Source organism: Coloeus monedula, assembly GCF_965178545.1.
Source record: "Coloeus monedula genome assembly, chromosome: 3".
In the NCBI taxonomy this organism is placed as follows: domain Eukaryota; kingdom Metazoa; phylum Chordata; class Aves; order Passeriformes; family Corvidae; genus Coloeus; species Coloeus monedula.
In genome coordinates this window covers 89,437,152-89,453,981 of record NC_138783.1, presented here as the reverse complement: position 1 = coordinate 89,453,981, position 16,830 = coordinate 89,437,152, and the positions used below count along the sequence as shown (strand labels likewise).

At 41.8% G+C, this 16,830-nt stretch overlaps 1 protein-coding gene across 3 annotated transcripts; it reads right to left on the bottom strand.

Moving 5' to 3' along the window:
* Positions 1-704: 704 nt before the first annotated feature.
* On the bottom strand, positions 705-13,995 carry CNOT11 (CCR4-NOT transcription complex subunit 11). Of its 3 annotated transcripts, none has more exons than XM_082277670.1 (7): positions 13,559-13,995; positions 12,115-12,279; positions 7,712-7,864; positions 6,954-7,156; positions 6,104-6,306; positions 3,607-3,703; positions 705-1,058 (listed from the first exon to the last, which is right to left on the bottom strand). In XM_082277670.1, exons 1-7 carry the CDS (start codon positions 13,962-13,964, stop codon positions 861-863), a joined length of 1,425 nt encoding a protein of 474 aa, XP_082133796.1. In that variant the 5' UTR covers positions 13,965-13,995; the 3' UTR covers positions 705-860. The 3 variants fall into 3 exon arrangements, with proteins under 3 accessions (XP_082133796.1, XP_082133797.1, XP_082133798.1); XM_082277671.1 differs by having other exon boundaries at positions 705-989; XM_082277672.1 differs by lacking the exon at positions 705-1,058 and adding an exon at positions 1,119-2,739.
* Positions 13,996-16,830: the final 2,835 nt, after the last annotated feature.

Below are 16,830 nucleotides of genomic sequence, written 5' to 3'. Positions count from 1 at the left end.
CTACTCTATTTACCAGCTTAAAATTATAGTTTAGCAGACTCCATTCTCCAGTTTCCCCAATATCTGGCATCTAACATGAAAGCTAATCTGCCTCTGTGCTCTTATCTAAAAGGAAGAAGTTATTTAACTTTAGAATCTACATAGCAACTGCTCATGCAAATTTGGAAGTGAAAAGAGATTGGAATTTTTTGATTTTAATGGAAGAAATGTGACCCTCTTTCCTCAGTGAAACAATCTTACAAGCATGCAATAGGTGTGGTATTTCAACTGCTGCTGGCGTGATTCTGAAAATACTCAGTGATCTTGATAAGAGAGAATATTGCTCTGAGCCTACAGCACCCAACTTCATTTCCGCCATGTAAAGATAAGCTTTTAGCTGTTTCTAGACATCAAGACAGACTTTCCCTTACTCATCAAAACCAGAATTCATTGTTAGGAGTTCTAGCCAGCTCCTAGAACAGTGAACAAAAGAAAAACCAAGGAACTTATTTACCTTGATATAAGTTGACTTTAGTTATATACAAACAATTTTGGACCCAAAGAAAATGAGTGCCAGATTAATACTTAAATTTGCTGTGAATGCTAAGTATAATTCATATTCTGTCTGTAACTAGAGCCTGAATTTCAGGACATACATACAACATACAAAGTTTAACCATTGAAAAATACTGTAAGGCCTAACACATTTCACAAACTCAAGTGTGTATCAGAAAAAGCCTTATTTATTGTTCAAATGCATAAAATGCTATTTATAATGTAATTAACATAATACATAATTAATTCAGGGATTTCAGTTTAAAATGTACAATTAATTGGTATAGAACACTAGCAAGAGCGTTTTTTTGCCACTGACAGTCACTTTATTTTGATGTTTTCGTTTCTGATGGATTTTCCCCAGTGTCCAGTGTCTTCAGCAGTCTGAAAAGGCCAGCTGCTTCTCGTATCCGACTGAACTCAATGCAGAATGCTTGCACTTCTATAAACAAGTCCTGTACATTAATAATTTTGTTTCTGATTAAAGACTGAAGAAAGACACAAACAAGACGGACCAGGCGGTTCTGAAACATAAGAGAGATGGTTTAATAATCCAAATAAATGTTTGCAACCACGTCAGTTAAAGGACTGTTGGCCCTCAGGAGCAGTTTAGCTTCGGCAGTTATCTTGTTCCCAAGCTTTGTACATGCTGCCCCTTCTCTTCCATTTCCCATACTACTACTATATTTTAAAAATTGACTGCTTTATAGTTCTTGTACTTCTGGATGCAGGAGCCTTCTCAAGATTAATCCCATGCACAAATGAAGTACCAGGTCTACCTATGCACTGTACTTATGTCATCTCTGAATAAAGGCAGAGAGAAGAGATAACAGCTGAAGATGATGTCAAGATTTGGGTCTTGCTTAGGCTTATTTTCTACAATAACACCATAAAGAAAATTGAACAAGTTTCACATTTCAAAGTTTCACCATATCATCATGGAACTCGAGATAGGAAGTGACATCAACAAAACTGATTCCAAGCTTCCTTCATGGAATGTGCTCTGTTGCTGAATTAGCAGATGACCCTTCTGCTTTGTATTGGAAAGACAGTTTCACGGACACCTAACCCAGGAACTCATGGCTCATTTCCTGCCTGATCCAGTGAAAAGACAGAATCTTGGAAGTGTTCCTCTTTCTTAAGAGCTACTTCGGCAACATCTTGAAGAGCACAATGGGAATTGAAGTGAAAGCTTAGGAACTGGTGCTTAAAATTTGTCATACACAGATCCAGTCACCAACCATCTGCTTTACACAGAGCACATTCTTCCCCAAGGACAAAAACAGGTCTTTATCATTTAAGTGCTCTCATACTTCACATTGTGAGAAAGGTTTGGGTTCAACTCTTTCTCTAAAAGCAATTATGCATGTGATTGATGTTTATCAGACAGAACTGACGGATGTGACAGATTAAGTGTCCAAAGCATTTCAGATTATTTGACACTGAAAATAAGATATCAGCTATTTTTCCAGGAACTGAGCTTACTACTGCAAAATTTGCTACTTAGAGAATTTAGAAACTGAACAACTTATTTCCTTCACTGCTATCAAAAGGCATCACATGCTTTCTCTGCAACACAAATTAGTTACACGAGTAATTTTAATAATCCAAGAACATGAAATTCAGCAAAAGAACAAATGCAAGGTACTGGCTGACTCCCAGTGTCTGAGGATCATTTCCAATATTAATTTTTCAAACAAAACATCTTGTGTCTCAGCTGCTGTACAGGCACCATACTCATTAAAAAATGTTAGATCTCAAGATGTGCATGCTGCTTAGTGATCAGTATATGTTCCTTGACCCTCAGAGCTCTTTTTTGTCCCCTGTGTGCCTGAAGCACAGCTGCTACGTGCTCTCAGCAGCCCCTTTGAGTACAGTGTCCCACTCTGGGCATATTCTCAGCTGCAGCCCAGGTCTGCTGCTATTTTCCTACTCCACTACCAAATGTAATAGGCACAGCTACTCAGCAGGTCACAGAAGAAGTCACCCATGTGTCTGGCAGAATCCCAAAGCAGAGAAACATCAGCAGCCACCAAAAGATAACACATGGTCAGTCATCATCTGAAAGGGATGAGAACAAAACGGGGGGATTGCCACTATCTAAAACCACATTGCAATGCTATCCTGTGCACTGCACATGACTTTCATTTCTGTTGCTTGAGGATATTATAGAGCTGGAGAAAGCAGTAGAGGCCACCAAGAAAGCTGAAAGGGAAAGAAACAGTCATCTTGTTGCAAGAGACTAAAGAGGTTGCAGTCCTTCAGGATCAAGAGGATAAAGCTAAGGCAGGACTTGGGATTCACAAAGCCTTGGAGAAACTGAACATGGAACTGTTTTTCACCAATGATGTACATGAGAAAACAGTTCTACTGGGCACCTGGTGAAACAAACAGATCCATTTAGGAGAGAAGGAAGTACCTCACACAGCATGTAGACAACCCTGAATGCCAAAGGTGTGTAAACCTCCTCAGGTTTCCCCTGACCCTCCTCAGTCAGGGATCCTTGGAGTGGCTGCAACTTCCTCAGTACCAGTATGCAAGTATGACAGTGTGGTGTTAGGAAGACAAAAGTTTTTAGGTCTTTGAGGAGATCTGCAAGCTGTTATTGGTCATGATTGAAGAGTGAGACTTCCCTGTGAGTTTTGTAACATCACCTCAGAGGTCTGGAAGTGGCAGGCACACTTGTATAGAAGAGAAACTTGAAGCTTAAAACTAAGCAGAATGCATACTAATACTGGGGATGAAGAAAACACTCACTGAGTGACAGATAAACCTTTTGCATATAAGAACCCAGTCACCTAAAACTAGTATTGCCAGGAAGAAGTTTATGATGTCTACAGAAAAACAGGGAACAGTGATTACCTGTGAAGTCTTATAAAAAAAGTGAAGAACTGTCTATAAAACTCCATAAAGAACTGCATATTGTGTTAGGAAAAAAAAGAAGTGCCTTTGAAATAAAGAAGCAGTAAAACAGAATAACTTAATGCTATCAGCCTTATTAAAATCATAGCACATACTTCACAGAGCAATATATGGGATACTTTTTCCTAACCAATTTATTGAAGCACTCACCTGCATATATTTGTCTTTAATCTGTTCACAGGTGGAGATACAATTGGAGATATAAAGATGAATAAATTCAGGTGGGAGATCAACTGCAGTAGTAAGCCTGTTCAAATAAAACATATTCAGTGGTTCATGAAGCCATAAATCTAGTGTTTCTGTAGCAAAACAAATCACATCAGTTAGACCTGTGATATGAGTTTATTCCCAGTTCTGTCATATAGAACTGATTTTTGACAGCTTCCAGACATATTCCTAGTCATTTAAATTTCTTAACTAAGAGTAAAACTTTTTAAAACTCTGACGGCACAGAAGCTAGGTTAGATTGGTTTCTAGTACATCTGACATTTGAGTTGTCACTGTTTCTTAACTGAAAGAGCAACACAGCTCTTAAGGTAACAACATGCACTAAATGGGGAACTGCAACAAGGTTACAACAGAATCTGACCAAAGTAACTCCAATCAGTCCCATCTCCAGTAGTGAAAGGTGGACAATATGGAAAAAGATGCATGTTTTAGTTTCAAGTGCAGTTTCAATTTTTTGTCTTATTTCCCTTAAAAATCAAGTGTCTCCCTGTTGGCACTGAGTCACTCTGCAGTTTGATAAAAGTTCTTCCTGTGGCAGCTATGCAGTGGGAGAACCAGCATGCCTGACTGGTGGTGTAGCTCTCATGGACACACGTAAAAGCTCTTCTCTTGCCACTGTTCCTCCATGTTGCAGTCAGTAGCCCCACTTCAAGGCAGTAACTGCTGTCAGTCTGCACCAGTAGGGAGGGAATAATTTCAGAAATGTTTCTTTAGTCAGAAGATATTTAAGTTACAATTCAACTCTGCTTCAAAGCAACTGCTGATTGAGGCTTATTTAATAGTTCATGTTCAGTAATTGCCAAGAAATGGAAGTAAGTAAGTGGGAGAGATTATTTCTGTAAATTTGTGGGAATTAGCTGTCTGAGAAGTTTTCCCATTTAAGGGGCTAGCATTCTGTTAAGAAAACGGGTTGTACCTATCTGCAGAAATTCTTCTCAGTGAAAACAGGACATGAATGTACAGCAGGGCAGCTGTTTAACAACAGCACCTTTTGTTCACTTAAGCTGCATCAAGAATGCGAGTTGCAATTAAGCAGATTAGCCATGCAGCATTAACTGTTTGTGGAGGATTCTCACATAACTGCCCTTTGTCCCACTGCAGTCTTCTATCTCCCACACAGGCATGCCTCAAGAAGGATCAAAATGAACATTTCCAGATGTCCTTATAAAACAAAACTGCTCCCTCAGTTGAAAGAAAAGAGAGAATCTAGGGATGAGGCTTTTTAGTTATGTGAAAAGAACATGAGTTCTTCATCAACAACTGGATTGTGACCTGTTAGGGAAGGTGACAGTCACTACAGTTCAAAACCAAACACATTCAGTAACTGGTCATTTACAAGTCAGGAACTAAACTTGCAGCTTCCTGGGACATGGGACATCTACTTGGCAGTGAAAATTATATATTAATCAGGAACCTGAGGTCTGAAGAAAACATTTAGATATTTTACAGATTGCAAGGACAGACTCCGTTAAGTGGCACAATTTTAAATGCTGTTTTGAGCTGAATGTATCAAACAATTTGATAAAATAATTTTCTAGTAGTTATCAACTCCAGCTGAAATTATGCACAACAGGACATGTATTTGCCTATTCTTTTCAAAGTAGTAAAGTGTTTCTAATATTAGAGTAACACAGTGTTCTCTAAAGAAAATGAAGTTCTCCATTCTTGAAGGAGGGACCGAAAGATTAACTAGCAAAGCACCTGTGTAAGAAATGTGCTTTTTACCACACCCAAAATGGTATGCTATAGATAATAAGTATAAAATTATATTAATTTTAACAATTCTGTAAAATTATAAATAATTAATATAAAATGTAATATATTACCTCCACCATCATATCTTTTGCTTGGGAAACTGTGGGAATTTTTTCCTGTTGCTAATGTTAGCATTACAGTAATATTTGAAATAGCAAGGCTGTAAAAAGGAACTTTGCAGTGTTCTCTCAATTTAGCACTGAATATGTTTGAGAGGTTCAATTCTTTAATACCAACCCACAACTAACTCTATAAACTTAGTCTGGACTAAAACAGGCATCACCAATAAGGATCTACAGGAAAAGCAAAGCCTTTATGAAAGAAACAGACTTAGTCCAGTAGTCATAGAAACCAACAAATCCACAGCACACTCTTCCTCTGCAGGACTAACCAAAATACACTGAAAATTATTATTAAAACAGTATTTAAAAAAAACCCAAAACAACATAAACAGCATAAAGAGATTGAAAAGGGAATGATAGCTTGACACTGTTTTCTTTTACTGTAACCTGACTAGCTATTTCTTCTGTTCCTGTTATTTTTGGTAGTATTTGGAATGCGTCTAAATGCCCTATGGCCAGCCTCACAATTACTTCATAACTTACATTCACTTCTTTATTTTACATACTCAACAAAACCTTATTAGATTTGAGATCGTACTCACCGATTTACAACTTCCATTGAATGTAAGGACATGTCCATGTTGACCAAGACAGAAAAATACTCTGTTATTTGACTAGACTGCATTAGTTTCAGCAACATTTCTATAGCTACTAAAGGATTGTTTTCAACCAGGTCTGGCAATTTGGCAGGAGTGAGACCAATATGGTAAACAAGCTTGGGGTCCTTTTCCAGTTCTCCAAGGAGCTGTGAAGAAGAAAAAAAAATTCCTCAGTTGATTTTTCTTCAACTATTCATGTTACTGCTTGAAAAAACTGCTATAATACATCTAAGATCCATTTTAGATTTAGGCTTCTCTATTGAAAAGCACTGGAGGTCTGCTTTAAAATTTTTATGTACAGGCAACTGTATCCATAAAACCTTTAATAATACATTTAAGAGTCTTTCATCAGTGGGTGGCAAAGAAGGGAAGAAAAAAAATCCACATGAAAAGTTTCAGCCTCCTTTTGTTTCCTGTCCAACAGAAGGAAATCTCAATTTCAAGTTCACTTGTCAGAAAGAGTACTGCAAATAAAGGTTATTTTCATTGCTGGTATTTCTGAAATAATTATTTATCAAAAGCTTTCACAGAAGCACAAGCAACTTAGTTATACAAAGATTCTTCCATGCAGAAAAATGTCAGTGCCACTCACTGATCAACTGTAACTACATCCAGCCAATGGTTTGAACATTATCTTCCTTATTCAGACAAACCCAAGTAAAAATTCTTGAATTTTTAGAATTCAAAGTTTCCTGAATCCACAGATCAATTAAAGTGCTCAAAATTTTCTAAAATATAGGAGTTAATAGCTTCTTAGAAAATCATTTTAGACAGGAAAGTGCATCATCCTTACCTGTGTTTGCTGTGGGGAAGTCAAAGGACTTTTAAAAGCTTTTGCCATGATTCTTTTTATCTCAACTCCAGTGCTGTTCTTAACACACATTGACTTATCCCACTGAATTGTGTGATCTGGTTCAATTGGATTTAGCCATGCCAATTCATCCTCACATATATGGAGTGGAGGTGGTGGTCGAATAAATTCTGGTCGAAAGTGACCTAAAATGGCAACAACATGAAATGTTTCCTTAAGCTTTGGGTATTCAGTTCTGCATCAGTAAAAAATGAAGACCCCCCCCCCCCCAAAAGCCCCTATTTCTTTAAGCTATTGTAACACTGAGAACAGCATTACAATCCTGTTTGCCCCTCATAAAAACATTTATTACTGATTTTTAGTGATACTATTACATCTGCCTGTTTTTTCTCTTGATTCAGATCTCTGTTACTGATCCTGTGGGTATTTTTCCCTTCCACAGTAACCGCTTCCCTGGGAGGTGTTACCAGCCAATGCAGATCTCAGTGAGGGACTAGTATCTGTTATTCAACAGATGACACAGAGAAGAGCTTGATGACAGACTCCAGATTTCTAAAAGCCTGGAAATGTGAACACTATAGAATCTGATCTAGAGACAGCCTGATGCAGTTTTGCACTTTCATTCACCTTAATTTCCATTTCATGCTTTGAAAATACCTGAATTCCATTACATTTTATCTGAAGTATAATAACACAGCATGTCGTGAGTTACAGAAACAAAGATGTGAAAATGCACATACTTTCTATAGGAGGCTTTGGTCCACTCACTAATGCTTCCGTGATCTGGGAAGCAACAGAGCTGTCAAAACCAGAGTTGGAAGAATCTGGGTCAGGATCGCTGAGAATGCTGGGGAAGCTGGCCTTGCTCTGTGTTGGCAATTCAGACTGACGTTCTGAAAGAAGAATATTAAACCATAAAATTGGAACAGAGATGCCTGGAATACTAAAAGTAGTGAGAAACAAGCAGCTTTAGAAAAGAACTAGCTTAAAAAAAAAAACCCAGATAATATCAATATGAAATTTAGTACAGTCGGGCAGTCAGCAGTCTGACTGCCAGCTGACAGGCAAGGGACAGAGGGTATGCAGCAAGGATAAAGAAGAAATAGAAGTTAATCTGAAACGTAATCTTGGCCTTAGAAAAGGCATGTAACCGTTGTAATCTGCATCTAAAAGCAGTACATTGGTAGGTTCCCATGGTACTCCTGAAAGAGTTCACATGCTGTATCTAGTTTTGTAATCACTGCTCAGAGAAGGAAAGCGAAAGATCTACACGGATTCATTTACAGACAATAATGATCATATTAGACCTGAAATCAGCTATTCAAATGTACCCAACACATTTCTGTGGCATTGCCTGAGCTCCTTGTGCATTCACTGAAAAGCCAGAATCAGTGCTTTAGGGGAAAATAAGGGAGTTTTAACTGTTATATGAGTCTACAGACATCATCATTAAAACAAACCTGAAAGGAGCTAAAATTGCTCCTTTAGAGGCCATAAACAACAGAAAAATAATATTAAGATTAGTGTTTATGCAGCTGAAGACTTGAAAAAACTGGCCAAAAAGAAAAATATGGGCCTCAGTGCTTGCATTATCTGATTTTTATGTGCCCTTCTGTCAATAATCTGTCGCTCTTCTGTATCTGAAGACTTAATGGCTGATCTTCTATGTTCTCTGCACTATTTTGAGAGATCCTGTTTTCCATTGCTTTGGAAAACTCCAAAGGACAAAAAGCAGAAAAATTCCCACTACAGAACACCACTTGACATTCCTCTCCCCACCCTGTTAACAGAGGACACTAAGCAGCAGATGAAGCCTTAAGCAATCTGAAGTCCAAAATTGCTGGTACCATACAAGAAATCCCTTGAAAAAGTTCCAGATGAAACTAAACACCATTCCATTTCCTGGCTAATTGAGTGAGTGCTGTCATATTTTGTGTACCCTAACACTTCTAGGCAAAATGTGCTTGCTCCTTTTTGTGCAATCATGTTGACCCTTCCCAGCTGCCCACACACACGAACAAAGTATTTCATATGACTCCAAACAAATCTGCAAGAGACGCCAAAACTGTGAGTTACAAAATGATCATGAAAACAAAGTTGTTAATTTTTTTGGCTTTCTGTCCTGCTTTATCCAACTATTTCAGATAATGCAAACATTAGCATATATGCTTACTGAAGCAGCACAGCAGGGTATGGTTTTCTGTTGAAGGCAACAACTAGCATACTTTTCAGTTACTTTAAAAAAAACATTTTAGAATTGGAAGTCCAAAGGAGCTGGTGTATAAAAAACATATCTTCTACTTAAGCAAGTGTTTCAAACTTCATCACGTGAGTATTTTCATTTAGCCCCGAACAGAAGGGTTGGTTTAACAAATGAAGTACAGAAGTGGGGGGAGAGGCATTGGGTGTCCTTTTTCTATCTTTTCATTTATAGTCTAGAACTTAAATCCATCAGTCAGTAAGTCACGGATTTCTTTGTAACTTCATAATCTGAAATTATTAGTGATGTTAGATTAGATGATTAGTGATATGGCAGTTCACTGATTTCAGAAGCCTGTCTGAGCCCTTAGTTATATGCATTGGAGCTCAGAAGTTCAACCTCACTGCTTCAAGAATTAGGGCTGAATCAACAGCTTCAGGTAAGAAGAAGTAAGAATTAGAACATGGTGATTTAACAGAAACCAATATAGCATCTTGAACTAAGACATTTAAATTTTACAAAATTAAACTGAAAACAAATCTTTAGGTTCCTTTATGGAGCTTTTTTTTTATTTTTACAGGTAAAAGAAAACTTTGAGTCTTAAGGAAAGCTCTACAATGTATTAAAAGTTTTACTTTAATAAAAGTAAATTACTTCCACATCCAGTAAGGGTTAGCGGACAAACAGTTAGGAGCACTTTGCCAGGAGACCCATCTCTGCAACTAGGAGAAAATTACTTTTTTGATAAGGTAGCACACTAGATGAACAAAAACATATTGTAGGGCAGTACCAGAGTTTGAATTAACTCTCAGACCAAAGGAAATAAACTGTCACAGTGAGCTCAAATTCAGAGGACAAGTATTTTTATTTCCTTTACAAAAAAAGGATTGGGAGAGAGAAATTGATAGAAAAAAAATCAAATGCTTTCTAAATTATTACATTTGATTTTACAGGTATGTGCTAAAGAAGTCAAAATCATCCTGCTCTGAACAGCCCTGAATTCATCTCAAGGACCAAACTTTCAAAGAGCTACCAAGTGCTACAGCTGTTACATTCTGTACATCATGGGGAATTGGTACAAACACAACACTTCAAACATTGCATCTTAGTGTCATCATCCTGCACCAGCCTCGTCCTGCATATTGAATCACTAGGAGAAATATACTGAAGACTAGTGAAAAAATCATAGACTTCCCAAAACACAACAAACAGACAGAAGAAGCACCATGATTTTAAAACAAGTAGAAGATTTATCATCTAAGAAAGTGATTAGAAAGCAGACAGTTTTTCTGGGGACCTACAGCAAGAAGTCTGAGAAAGACAGCACGGAGCTTTTTCAGATGCAGCTGGTTTTGTTACATAACTTCTACAGCTGCTCATAAGCAATTGTGCACTTTTACTGGATTATGTAAACAGTGATATAAATCTTATAAAAGCACCATTAATGACTTTGTAGTCTACTTTCAGCCATCATTGTCTTCTATTTTAAAATAAAGTATGTAGCCTAGAATACCCATTCACCCAACCAGTTTTGAGGTTGCCCAGAGAAGCTGTGGATCCCCATCCCTGGAAGTGTCCAAGTCCAAGCTGGATGGGGCTTTGAGAAACCTGGTCTAGTAGAAGGTGTCCATGCCCATGGTGGGTGAAGGTGGAAGGAGATGATTTTTACGGTCCTTTCCAACCCAAAGCATTCTGTGATTGAATGATTTCATTTTTAATGAGAACAAACTATTCAGAAGGCAAACACAGTACCAAGGGGAAAACAAAAACAATTTAAAAAACTCTAAGCTTCTTAAGGCATGACATATGCCTTGCACCAAAAACCACAAGTTACCTGAAGCTTCACAAAACCTGAATTCACTAAGATATTCTACAAAATACAGACAGGATGAACACAACAAGAACCAGAAAGGTTTGTCTCGCCCACAGTGGTATGTTAGGGTGTTCAATTTGCATTTTCAAATGATCCCACAGTCTGGAAATAGCAGCTAAGGAGGACCCTAGAAGACATTTGTAGACTGTGAACAAGGGACAGTGTGCCACAGTTTTACCAGTCAATGTCAGAGTCCACAGAAAAAAATGACAATACCAAGATACAACTGCAGGACAGAGGAAGTCTAAATGGTGCCTGACCTCAGAGCAATAAATCACATTGTACAGATATAGAACTGGGATGGTCAGTTTTCAAGCAAGCAGGTCTACTGGCACATACCTAGGGAAAAAGGAATTTTTTTGTGTTTAAATTGGTTCCTTGTTTCCAGCAATATATAATATTTCATATTAGCTCCAGATGTGACATGAACAATCATGTTCTTCCTCCTGTTCTCCTGTCAAAGGATAAGAATCACACTGCTTTTCTTTTCAATCTAGTAAAACTGGATCATTTTCCAACTCTTGAGCTAACACTGCAAGGTCTGACTTTGCAATAAGCTGAAGATATAATTTTAACAGTCAATTTTCCAGGTACAGCTGAAGTACTGGTATGTAATAGTAGTGTGACAGTTATGCTTGTTCTCTCATAAAAGAAATACTGCAAAGGGTAAAAAGGGATGGAAATACAGAAAAAAACCCATACAAATAACTAAAACAAAGCAAACAAACAAAAAAAACCACAAAACCATTCCCCCCCCAAAAAAACCATTCCTAAAAAACCCCACAAAGCTTTAGATGAAAGTCTTTCTATCCTTGTAAAATATTCTTGTGCTTAAGGCAATGATGTATATGCTTTAAAAACTACTTGTTAAGAAGGATGAAAAATTTAGGATGCAATCTCTGCCTGAAGTTTCTCTAAGTGCTTGAACATAGGCTTGAAGACCCTAGAGCATAATTCAAGCTTTTTCATATTCAGTTGAAACGAAACACTCATTACCTCACAGTCAATGAGACAGCTCTCCAATGAGAGCTTCCATTCCTAAGAGAACCACAGGCACAAACCTTCCGTACCTGCTAATGCCAGCTGCAGCCCGCTGATATCCACTGACTGGGCCATGTTCCCCACATCCATTGCAGCGATCTGCCGAGGAGTCTTCTTGAACAGCTCTCTAGGAGGGGCCAACATCAGTTGGGAAAGGAAGAATTTTTCTGGAGGAGTTATAGGAGGTAAGAAGCCTGTGGAGACACAGTGAAAAACAATCCATGGGTTTTATGTAGGAGCATTAACAGTTTCTGTGCTCTTCATGTCTAACAAGCAAAACTAAGACACAAACTGATCTATTATTTATGGCAAGGTAGGTGGAGCTAGAGAGTCTGTGTGGCCACATACAGAACTGTTTTAATGCAAAATACAGCACTACATGATCAGTATTACACATCATGGCATGCAACAGCTGATGCTAAGTCACTCATGGTGGTTCATTCACACTTTCCACTCCAGACAACCAATCAGCTATTAAGTATAACCTGACATTGCAATTCACAGAATCAGAAAATGGTTGGAAGGGCTTAAAGGGTTGGGTTGGAAGGGATCTGAAAGACCATCCAGCTCCAAAACCCTGCCATGGGCAGGGACACCTGCACCTAACACCTGCCCCTAGACCAGGTTGCTCGGAGCTCCATCCAGCCTGGCCTTGAAACTTGCAGGGATGGAGCATCCACAGATTCTCTGGGCAGCCTGTTCCAGTGCTCCAGCCCTCTAACCAACTTGGTGGCCCTTCTCCGGGCTCTCTCCAACAGGTTATTGTTTTTTAGAAACTGATTTACTCAACACTGGTAGTGTCATATTTACTGAAGAGGAAAAAAGTGTTACACTCTCATGTATTTCTCTCTAAGAGGTTTGTTTCACAGCTTTAAGGCTGTCAGAAGCCTCCTATCATTTCCAGCTTTTTGTGACAGCTTTCTCCCAAAAAATCCTGTGTTATCACAAAATCAGTTAGATTGGAAAAGACCTCTTAGATCATCGAGTCCAACTTGTGACTGAACACCACCTTGTCAACTAGACCAGGGCACCAAATGCCACGTCCAGTCTTTCCTTAAGCACCTCCGGGGACAGTGACTGCACCACCTCCCTGGACATCCCATTCCAACGTCTAATCACCCTTTTTGTGGAGAAATCCCTCATGTCCAACCTAAACCTCTCCTGGTGCAGCTTTATACTATGTCCTCTTGTCCTGGTTGTCCGCTGCTTGCCTGGGAGAAGAGGCCGTCCCCCACCTGGCTACAACCTCCTTTCAGGTGGTAGTAGAGAGTGATGAAGTACTCCGAGCCTCCTCTTGTCCAGGCCAAACAGCCCCAGACCCCGGACGCAGCTCTAGAGAGCTCTAAGGTCCAAGCAAGCGGCCTGGCTGACACCAAGCCTAGAGACGCTGCCCGTGCAGGATTCCCACCGCTTTCTCCAGGAGGGCTCCCGTGCCGCCCGCCTGCCCCCGCTGCCCGCCGCGCTGGGACACACCTGAGAGCGGGGTGCGCTCCGCCTCGTCGCCGCCGCGCTCGGGCGCGGGGTTGAGGAGGTGGGCGAAGACGGCGGCGAAGGGGTTGGCGGCGAGGGGCTCGGTGCGGTACATCTCCCAGAGCAGGTAGAGCGCGGTGAGGCGCTGCGCGGGGCTGGGCAGCAGGTCGGGCTGCTGCAGCAGCAGGACGAGCACGGAGCCCAGCCGGAAGTGCTCGGCCTTCCCGAAGTAGTGGTGGAAGGCGCTGGAGAGCCCCTCGAAGGTGCTACCGCCCGCCTCCTCCGACACGATGCTCAGCAGGCTCGACAGCTCCTTCGGCGACAGGCTCATCCTGCCGCCCGCCGCCGCCTCGCCCGCCTCCGCTCCCCCCTGCGTGCCGGGCACCGGGCTGCCCCCGCCCCCGGGCATCCGACCGCGACCGCCGCCGCTCCGGCCCCGGCGCTCCTCGCCGGCCGCGCTTTACGGCGCTGCCGCGAAAGGCGCCCGGGGCGTTACGGCCCGGGCTGCGGGGAGGCGCGCGCGCGGCCGCGGTGGGCCGGGATTGGTCCGGGCGGCCCGGCGGGGGCGGGGCAGTGATCCGGGCAGCGGCTGCGCGCGCTCCCGCGGGGGCCGGCAGGGGGCGCCCGGCAGCGCGCGGCGCCGGCTGCAGCGTCCCGGTGGCGGGGAGAGCGGGAAAAGCGGGGAAAGCGGGGAAAGCGGGGAAAGCGGGAAAAGCGGGGAGAGCGAGGAGAGCGGGAAAAGCGGGGGAGAGCGGGGAAAGCGGGGAGAGCGGAGAAAGCGGGAAGAGCGGGGCAAGAGGGGTGAGCGGCGGGGCCGCGCCGCGAGTCAGCGCTGCCCGGGCCGCGGCTGCTCCCGGCCTGCAGCGGCGCCCAGCGCTGCCTCCCGCTCCCTGCACGGGTGTGGGTCCAGGGGTTTTCTCCTGGCCGAGGAGCACCTCGTGGCCGTGCCGTTTAACGGCGGAGCAGTTACACCATGGACTGGGTCCATTGAAGGGTCTGGAGCACAAGTCCTGTGAGGAGCAGCTGAGGGTGCTGGGTTGCTTAGCCTGGAGAAAAGGAGGCTCAGCGGGGATCTTACCACTCTCTACAACCACCTGAAAGGAGGTTGTAGCCAGGTGGGGGTCCGCCTCTTCTCCCGGGCAACCAGCGACAGGACAAGAGGATATAGTGTAAGGCTGCAACCAGGAGAGGTTTAGGTTGGACATGAGGGATTTCCTCACAAAAAGGGTGATTAGACATTGAAATGGGATGTCCAGGGAGGTGGTGCAGTCACTGTCCCTGGAGGTGTTTAAGGAAAGACTGGACATGGCACTCAGTGCCCTGGTCCAGTTGACAAGGTGGTGTTCAGTCACAAGTTGGACTCGATGATCTAAGAGGTCTTTTCCAATCTAATTGATTCTGTGTTTCTGAAGGGCTGATGTTCATCCATGTCTTCTGTGGTCCAGTTCAGTTGAGAATATCCACTTTGCTGGTAGGGCTCTCAGCAGAGCTGAAGGGTAGTGAGCAGCTGTAACGTGTCTCGGAATCAGGGATGGAAGCACATCCCTATTAAGTGTGATGATCTGTTTCACTGGCTTATCCTGTGGAAGTACATCTGATGGGACAGCAAGTCACTGGCTTAACCAGTGGAAGAAGTGCTGAGGGCATGGCCTGGAGGAAGGGCTTTCTGTGGAATGTGCAGAGAGAAGGGCTTAGGAAGTCCTGAGAGCAGGCAGGCACTGATTCTTCTGGTAGTAGTACTTCTCCCAAGTTACCCAGCCCTAAAGATCTTGGCTTTGCAGATAGCCATAGCAGTGTAAGAGATGGGATTCGGTTTCAAAAATAATATAAATTGAAGCCTTGTGTTCTGTATATAGACCAAGTAATGGAAGTGTTCCCTATTTCACATTTCTGATGGGAAAGAAACCCAGATCCCAGAGGTGTAAAGGATTCACGTACATACAGAGCTGTAATAAAAATGATGGGTTTGTGAGGAAAAGAAAGGTCTACAGCCAGGTGAGGCAAGATCTGAAAGCCTTGTTGATGGAGCAGTTACTCACCAGTAGACTGGATTACAGTGAGAAGTCTGCTTTGCAGACTTTTAGAACAGTAAAGCAGAAGGAAGAGGATGCCAGTGAGCTTCCTGACATGCCCAGCGTATTCAAGGAAACAAAGGATTATTTGGAAGTTTAGGCCAATTTAGAGTTTACTAACAGCTGGAGCAAAGACTTTAATTGTAAGATTTAGGAAGAAGATGAAAGGATTGCAAATAGCTGAGGAAGTAAACAATATATGTGTGTGGTAGAGCTAGGTGGAGGACATGGGAAAGCACAGGCCTCAGACCAACCATCAGGTTTTCTGTTTCTGGTGTGCTGACAAAAGTTGCATTTGTTCATTTTTGGGATGAAGTTTATGGTTAGAAATGATCATGTCTAAAATTGTGTGTAAAACTGAGGGATGGCTTGCTGGGTGGTTTAGCACCCAAACACACCATTGATTCTTCTGTCCAGGTGGTCTTTTTTGTACCTGCTCCTAGTAACAAACTGCTGAAGACAACAGAGTGAAAAGAAGAAACATGTTTAGAAAGAGAAAGCTGCTTTTTCTTTTCCTATAGATTTCAGAAACATAATCCACTCTTTGATTTTATGCTTACTGAAGTAATGGGTAAAGAACTGCAGAAATGGGCTTCAGAGAAATAAAAGGTTTCCCTGATGACTGAGATAGCAAAAAAATTACGTGACTCATATGTGCTCACTAATGCAGCCATATGAAAGCATTCTATCCAACTTAAAAGGTTTCTGGTCAGAACAGGAAAGCTAGCAGTTTAGAAGACAATACTTAATAAGAAGTGTGATGGACACAAGCATCAGTTGACAAAGGGAATTTTGAAATCACAGTGATTTAAAAACTGATTACCATTTCAGGGTAGGAAAAACCTTAATCTAAAAAAAAGATGGGGGTAAAATGCTCTTGGGACATGAAGTGTAGTAAGCAAAAGAGTGTTTCTGTGGATGCACAGGGCACTATATTTTGTGTACACATGAGTGTGTTGGATGTTCTTGGGCTGAAAACTTGTGTAATGTAGAAGTGAGAGTGTGTGGTACTAGTGCAGACTCAAATAAAATGAGTTCTTGGCTGGATCTGAAATGGATTGCATTACACTCGGGGAGGAAGGTCAGGACTTCAGCTACCTTGGTGGGCCAGGGGATCGGATTCTGCAGATGTCCCACTGCAGCACAGTCTCATGATATAAAAGGAGGAGTTCAGTTTTCTCCCTTTGCAGAACAACTTCTCCG

Bases quoted from the DNA above. Each gene is read 5' to 3' on its own strand.
- CNOT11 (XM_082277670.1), bottom strand. From the start codon at position 13,964: ATGCCCGGGGGCGGGGGCAGCCCGGTGCCCGGCACGCAGGGGGGAGCG. The intron at 6,307-6,953 runs GTAAGGATGATG...TCTTCTTCACAG, and splicing joins CTTCCCCACAGCAAACACAG to CTCCTTGGAGAACTGGAAAA. The intron at 1,059-3,606 runs GTGAGTGCTTCA...CTTATGTTTCAG, and splicing joins TTAAAGACAAATATATGCAG to AACCGCCTGGTCCGTCTTGT.